The sequence below is a fragment of the Gossypium hirsutum genome, chromosome A09 (assembly GCF_007990345.1).
Source record: "Gossypium hirsutum isolate 1008001.06 chromosome A09, Gossypium_hirsutum_v2.1, whole genome shotgun sequence".
Taxonomy (NCBI): domain Eukaryota; kingdom Viridiplantae; phylum Streptophyta; class Magnoliopsida; order Malvales; family Malvaceae; genus Gossypium; species Gossypium hirsutum.
In genome coordinates, this window is record NC_053432.1 from 65,707,605 (window position 1) to 65,715,316 (window position 7,712).

Here is a 7,712-nt window from a genome sequence, read left to right on the forward strand (position 1 = left end):
ATGTAATTAAAATGATTTGAAGCTTAGGGGACAATTTAGAATGAAGGTCATAGCTTGGAGATGTTTAGTGCAATTAACTATTAAATACAATATTTTGGGTTGTAATTTTATCGTTTTTAAACGCCACAAGTAGATTTAAACAAACGAGATATGGTTGTTTTGATTAATGTTTGAAGAATTAGACCAATGGTCAAACTTATTTCAATTGGTTCAAAATTAGTTAAAGCTATTGTTAAACAACCCATTTGATATGGTTCGAATTGTGTTATTTCCATCCCTTACCCCTAATATTATATAAAAAATTAAATGTAATATTTAAATTAATTTAAATATGATTCGACTGGTTTTATATTGGTTCAATCTTCCTCTAATTTTTTGGTACCTATTGAACAAGTTGAACAATCCATTCTCTATTTAACTAATTCGACCAATCAATTTGATTTAATTCTTTACCATTGATTTTTTTGATCTTTTTAAGCACTCTCCTTTGATGATCATAACTTCGATGTTTGGTGGTTTTGTTAAAGTTGGGCTTTGACTCATTTTAAGTGAATTTTTTTTTGTATTTTTTTGAGTTTTTTATAGGTTAATTTTGGTAAAAAAAATTTTTTGATCCTTCTCAATTTTGATATTGAGTAAATTGATCTTTTTAAAAAAAATCAAAGAATTTTGAAAGTGTGTAACCAATGAGAAATAATCACAACATTAATATTTTTGGCAATTGTAACTATTTGTTATTGGTATAATAACAAATTCAACCTTGAAGGTTTACACATTCTATCAATTTGGTCTTAATTTAAAAAATTTAGCCCGTCACATTTATAAATTCCATTAGTTTGAGGAAAAGCTAATTTTTTTTACGGGAGACCGAAATTAAATTGTAATTTTTATGTAAATTTTATCATTTTTTGGGGATTAAAGTACAATTTTATTTTTACTAATTTAAAATTTTAAAAAATTTAAAAGACCTAAATAAATAAATAAAAATTCATTTTAGGGGGCTGAGACCCTTGTCAGCCCCTCCTAGCTACGTCCCTGATTTGATCATGATTTAGTAAATTTAAATTACTAACATATACACAAAATATATAAATATCAAAAACTAAATTTATTATTATACCAAATAAAATTAAATATAATTAATATTATCCTCAATTACTCAATTTCTAAACATATTTTAGAACGATTTGAATTTCCTCTGTCTTTTTATATTTTTAATGCATGCACATGATATCCTTCTTTACCGAAAGCTTGATGTATGGAAGAAAAAGGAAAAGACACTCAAACTCAATCCATTTCCTTTTTCTGAACATAATTAAAAAAAAAAACAAACACACACACACAGTATCTTAGCAACATATGCATAGTAATAACAACAATATCTTATGGTTATGATCAAATGATTGGAAATCCTTATATTTAAATACAATTATAATTTTATCAAACCTCTCAAATTATCACTTAGATTTTAAACTCAACCCTCAGTTTTTGAGTGTTTTAATTAAGTACTATCGTGTCAATTAGATTTTTTTTACATGCAAGTTCGGATGTAATTGGAGTAGATTTAGAATATTTGGGTTAAATTATAAGCATTGGTGTACTTATTATATTGGCTAAAATTTAAAATTAAATGCAAAAAAGAAAGGGAAAGCAAGCACTTTGGTTTCAATATCACTGTTGCTGACATGAAAATGTGAATACTTATGAAGAAATTAAGAGAAACTTTAATTTTCCTGTTTAATCCCCACCAACCAAGAAAGAAGATGATCCAAATAAAAAAGCCAAGAAATCAGGTTAAATGCCATCAATCTCCATATAAGGCTAATCTATGTATAGACCCAAGTAATGATAAGAGAGAAGGACAACTAAAGTCAAATTTTGTTCTACTTTTAGTTGCCTCAATTTATACTCCCATCAATTACCCTCTCTTAATTTCCCACCAAATTTTGCTTCTGCAAAGTTAAAATCCCATAAAAGAAAAATCAGTCTCACTTGTTGTATATTTTATTTGTGAATTCAGTTAATGTTTCTCACGTCCCACATTGTTTGAGAAGACTTCCTTTTCCTTCAATCCAACTCCACCTTCTTTCTGAAATCTCATAATGCAATAGAAAAATCTCTTCTTTTTTGGGGCTTCTTCAAAATATTATAAAAAAATCCAGGAAACGTTGCTGTCATTGCCAGCCATGACCGAGGTGCTCCATTTTCCTTCACCTCAAAGCACTAATACTTCCTCTCCTTCCTCTTCTTCCGAGCCTGCCTTGTCGTGTGGTCCCCAAACATCCTTAGCCTGCACTCATGACAGAGATGGGTTTGTTAATGAAACAAGCTGTGGTGGTGACCCAGAGGGAGAGGTGAAGGAAAGACAGAAAGAGGACACAGATCAGTTGCCTTTGTTGGCTTTGCTTGTCACCCTCTTTAGGAAATCTTTAGTCGCTTGTAAGAGTACTGATAGAAGGGAGCTTTGTGCTATGGAGATCGGTTCGCCAACCAATGTCCGCCACGTTGCACATGTTACCTTCGATAGGTTCAATGGCTTCTTGGGTTTGCCTGTCGAGTTTGAGCCTGAAGTCCCCAGGAGAGCTCCTAGTGCAAGGTTTCGCCTTTTCCTTTCTTCTTTCCAAAAAAATTATTAAATGTTCCTTCTGGTTTTGGTTTTCTTTTCGCTTTGTTTGGGGTCTATTAGCTTTGTAGTCTCAACATTTGCTGCATTATGGGGTTTTCTCTATGATACTATTTGTCTGGCATGTGGAGTTGTTTCACCGGAAGATGGTGAATTTCAATAGTTGGACTTCGGTTAATGCCACTAGCTGCTCTGTGATTATATATATAAAATATGGTTTAGACAATTTGAAAAAAGAACAAAAAGAGAAGGAAAATTTTTGTCTTGATTTAAGCCATTTTTAAATTAAAAGAAATGGTTCCTGAAAATCTCAACTATTTGAACTTCACGTTTCCTTTGGGGAGTTGTATTGCCTTATCTCTTAGAAATGCTATAACTGGTTGTATGTTTTCGGAAGAAGAATGTGAGATAACATGTTCTTTACCACATTTGCTTATTAGCTTGTTCTGTTTGACCAAAATGCTTTCCTTGGAGGAAAATGTTGGCACTATGGATGGACAAAGGGTATTCCATCCTTTTGATGGGGTGAATACACACACATACATGTTATGATATGCATATATATATCAATCAGTTCTATGTCATTGAGAATCTTAAAGTAGTTTATTCCTGGTTTAGATAGACATATACCAGGTATGACTTAACTTGGAATGTCTTTGAGGAGGATTTTTGAGTAATTGGATCACTTTGTTAAATTTCTTGAAAGTTAACAAATCAGAAGCTTCTCTTTCAAATTTAACTAATCAGAAGCTTCTCTTTCAACTCCTCAAGTTCCTATAGCAATAAGTCTTCATTATCTGGCATTAAAAAGGTCGACTGTCTAGGTGAGACATGCAGGAACCAAATTTTCTCTACTCGTTTTCCGACTTTTCATGGTTGGCTGGCTAGTAGCTTATCTGGCTGAGTCGTTGTTTTTTCCTAAGTTTTCTGGTGAATCATTTCAAAGATCTGGATGATTTCTCTTCCCTCAAGTTTCATCAAGACTGAGATGCATCTATCTAGTAATTGAGCTAGCAGGAAATCTGTAGCCAAAATTTAGGTAAATTCAAGAACGGGCAAGGGGAAATTTCACAGAGGCCGCTATATTTGGGGGAAAAGGCCTCTCTAAGTTTAAAATTGTTTGTATGATGCGACAAAATGATTAGAGTAGCCAGTTTTTCATTGTCTTCTTACCATATGGAGTTAATGGTCTGAACTGGGAGGTAAACATGTAGGGTATAGTTTCTTAGTACAACCATCTTAACGAGCTAATGTAATTGGGCAGTTTAGTTTACTGTTCTAGATTGCTGCAGAACTTAATTGCCGACGAATGTTTGAGATCTTTTCTCACTCTCTACTTCTTCCATATCTGTTATAGACAAGTACTAATGCTTCTAATGTTGGGTTTATTCCTTCAGAAAAGTTAACAAATTAAGAGGACAGTGAGCTTATATGGCATCTGTCTTTATTGTTTGTTGAAAGAAATACAGGGTTAGTTCTATCCTTTTTTACCTTCTTTGTAGGTTATATGTTTAACATCAGGATTTATGAGGATTAAAAAAAGCAATTCATTGGAAAAAGATTAAAGACACGCTCAGTGTGGGTTCTCTAGTGCTTGGAATTCCTTTAGTGCGGCAAACTTTAAAGTTCAAGTTGGATTTGCTATGTACACCCATAAACATACATGCTAAATGTTGAAATATGTGCTTTTGATTATAGAAACCGGAACTTCTGCAATTGTATTCAGTAGTCTTCTTAATTTCCATAGTGCCAGCACTCAGCATCACCGGTGTTTTATTTCTTCATGTAAATTATTGTGTTGTAAGATATTCATGGCATGTATAGAAGGCTAACACCTGAAAACAATCTCTTTCGATTATTATGTGTCATAATTTGTTATTTCGTTTTTGGCAGCGCAACTGTCTTTGGAGTTTCCACAGAATCCATGCAGTTATCCTATGACTCCAGGGGTAACAGTGTGCCAACAATACTCCTGCTAATGCAAAGGCGTTTGTATGCTCAAGGAGGCTTGCAGGTTGTCTTTCTTTCTTTTTTTTTTCGATCCTCCCTCTTCCATATGCTGTATCTATGAAAGTTGGAGAACATAGAAGTCTTGCAGTATTTTCTATTATATTATGACCAAAACTTATTGTCTTACATGTTCCTAGTTTTGTTTTAAGTCATACAGATTTCTTGAAGGTTTTTAAGTTTTATGCCATGAGTTGTTACCATTGACTTCAACACATGCAGGCAGAAGGAATATTCAGAATAAATGCTGAAAACAGCCAGGAAGAGTATGTTAGAGAACAGTTAAACGGCGGAGTTGTTCCTGAAGGGATTGACGTACATTGTTTGGCAGGACTAATCAAGGTACAAAATGCCATTTTAATCTTACTTTATCTTTCTTTTACTTATACCTGAAGATGTATATGAAGTTGAATGAAAAAGATGAACTTACTGCACATAATTTTTTAAAATGTATCCCAAATGTAAATTTTATCTTGTAATTTTAAGCATGCATCTTATGCTTGAATATCCAGTTATATCTGGGGGGAAGCGGCTTCAGCTGTATCTTCTTCTAAATTTACCCATTTTTTGTTCTCTTATGAAACTCTGATATACTAATTTGGTGTTAGTTATTCTTAGGCTTGGTTCAGAGAACTTCCCACTGGAGTTTTGGATTCATTATCTTCGGAGCAAGTAATGCAATGCCAGACTGAAGAGCAGTGTGCTGAGCTCGCAAGACTTCTACCCCCAACAGAATCTGCTCTACTGGATTGGGCTATCAATCTCATGGCTGATATTGTTCAGCAAGAACATCTAAACAAGATGAATGCACGTAATATCGCTATGGTTTTTGCTCCAAACATGACTCAGGTGAGTTTATTTGAGTTTTCACATGTTTATTTCACCACTACATATGCCGCTCAGGTTAAATACAGCAAAATGGATCTAATCTACATTTGAAAAAGTTTGCATCCACATTGGGTATCCAAACTTAGTACATCTTGAACAAAGCCTTCATTTTTCACATTAATATTCATGGTCCGCATCTTACAATCCGGTGCTGCTGAATTTTGTGTTAAAATATCAGATGGCAGATCCTTTGACTGCATTGATGTATGCAGTCCAAGTGATGAACTTCCTCAAGACACTTATCTTAAGGACCCTGCGGGAAAGAGAGGATTCAGTGATAGAACCAACTCCGGCATTCCATCTGGAACCTTTCGATGAGAATGGAGATCAAACCGCTTCATTCTCCTGCATTCAAGATACTGAAAAGGATAATGAAGAGAAAGAGCTGGCCTTTCTTGCTGAAGAACCTTTAAATGAAAGTTTCAGGAATTACAGTCAAAACAACGAGATGCCAAATACCGAAGATCACAGTCCGATACCAACCATCAAGAAGCAAACCACTGACACTGCTGATCATTCTGATGACATTTCAGCTGAGGTTGAAACTTCCATCACTGAAACAGATGCCATTGTAGCTAACCACCTGAAACCTGGAGCTCCAGTGAATGCTGGAATGAACAATAATGTTGGTCAATCAAGTAATTCAAGTCTCAAAGAATCCAACAAAATTAGGGGCCTGCAATCGATACTTCAGATTACAAACAGTGTTGAGAAGACCAAAGTAATAAGCAATTTGAGCCGTGTAGATTCAAGGATAGAACGTATTGAGGCATGGCGTTGAGGGGTACTCAACAGCTGTTGGACCCTAAACTGATACTTTGACATGATTGCTGTGAATGTTTGTTCATTTTGCAAGTTGTGAAGGAGAAAAAAAAATTGAGTTGTTCGTGTATCTTTTCAGTGTTATTGACTTGTTTGCTTAACCTTCTAAATAACCGTAACATTTCTATTTTGATATGCAGTTACCTCTAGAGTTCAATGAATCCCAACATCTTTTATTTTCTGATTACCGTCTCTTTTGTATAAAAAAATGTTTTTTAGTTAATAAATAATGCTGTGATAGCTGTCAACATGTTGCAAAACAATAACGACCACTAATTTGAGTCAACTTATAAACAAACCATCCATATTATACTCCACTAGAAGAGGTACAAACTTTCTCCAAATTAATAGCATCTTCCCCCTTGATTTTTTGAACTCATTATTCTAATGTTTAACACTCTTTCTCAAAGGACTAACTCATAATCTCTTTATATTTCCTTCTTTTCTAACGTGCTTCCTCTTTTTTTGTTTTTTCTTTTTTTTTTCTCTCTCTTTCTTTTTGGAGAAACAATTAGCAGTGGAGAGCCAGCCCATGGCTGCCTGTAGAAGCCTTCAGCACATATTTGAACACACATTACAACCAGAAAGCCCAACACTGCTTGGAACCCTCTCTTCCTGTAAACAAATCATGCCTGCAGCTGCTGCTATTCGACCTACTGAGCAATCTTCAGTCGCTGAAATCTTTGGTGAACTCCATTTCAAAGAAAACTCTGAATTACCCTTTCCTTCCGCAATATTGAAGCACTCCAGGGAGGGTGAAAACACTAGAAGCTCAAGCACCCCAAAGACCATGGGCCATAAAAAGAGCTACTCATTAAACACTGAGAGCCTGCAACTGTGCACTGAAGGAATGGATTTGGAGAGCTGTGGTGAGATGAAACAAGAGCGGCAAAGCAGCAAAGGGGAGATAGATACAGGAAGCAGCATAATAGATAAAAGGCAGGGAGAACTGAGGATGATTAGGTCAAGAAGATCAAAAAGTATAGGAGACTTTCCACCACCCATTCCTAGTATTGGGAACTGTGGAAAGCCTTGGGTATCATTCAAATCATACAGGCAAGATGGCAGGTTTGTGCTGAAACAGGTGAGAATTCCTACACAAGAAATGTTACATGCATGTAGGGAAGATGGGCGGTTGAAGCTGCAGTTTATGCAGCAAAGTGATGAATATATGCAACAACAAGGATTTGAGGAAGAAGGATTATTAATCAATGATGTAATTGGTGAAGCTAAAGAGCAATGCCAAGCCTCCTAACTATCAGAGGTTACTCAAGTTTATTTAGCCAAATTGCATTATAAAAGGAGGAATAATTACTTTGTAAGGTTGATTTTGCTTCATGTAATAAATATGAAAAGAACCTACTTTTCTTGA

At 34.9% G+C, this 7,712-nt stretch overlaps 2 protein-coding genes across 2 annotated transcripts; both read left to right on the plus strand.

Moving 5' to 3' along the window:
* Positions 1-1,635: 1,635 nt before the first annotated feature.
* Positions 1,636-6,501, plus strand: LOC107889176 (rho GTPase-activating protein 5). The gene is made up of 5 exons (XM_016813534.2): positions 1,636-2,596; positions 4,517-4,637; positions 4,853-4,972; positions 5,249-5,479; positions 5,697-6,501. The coding sequence occupies exons 1-5, from the start codon at positions 2,187-2,189 to the stop codon at positions 6,297-6,299; spliced, it is 1,485 nt and encodes a 494-aa protein (XP_016669023.1). The 5' UTR covers positions 1,636-2,186; the 3' UTR covers positions 6,300-6,501.
* A 139-nt stretch (positions 6,502-6,640) lies between these two features.
* On the plus strand, positions 6,641-7,712 carry LOC107889177 (uncharacterized). Its single transcript, XM_016813535.2, has one exon. The coding sequence runs from the start codon at positions 6,873-6,875 to the stop codon at positions 7,593-7,595; it is 723 nt and encodes a 240-aa protein (XP_016669024.1). The 5' UTR covers positions 6,641-6,872; the 3' UTR covers positions 7,596-7,712.

Coding starts and splice junctions, on each gene's coding strand:
- LOC107889176 (XM_016813534.2), top strand. CDS start 2,187: ATGACCGAGGTGCTCCATTTTCCTTCACCTCAAAGCACTAATACTTCC. Junction 2,597..4,516: donor AGGAGAGCTCCTAGTGCAAG/GTTTCGCCTTTT, acceptor CGTTTTTGGCAG/CGCAACTGTCTTTGGAGTTT. Junction 5,480..5,696: donor TTGCTCCAAACATGACTCAG/GTGAGTTTATTT, acceptor TTAAAATATCAG/ATGGCAGATCCTTTGACTGC.
- LOC107889177 (XM_016813535.2), top strand. CDS start 6,873: ATGGCTGCCTGTAGAAGCCTTCAGCACATATTTGAACACACATTACAA.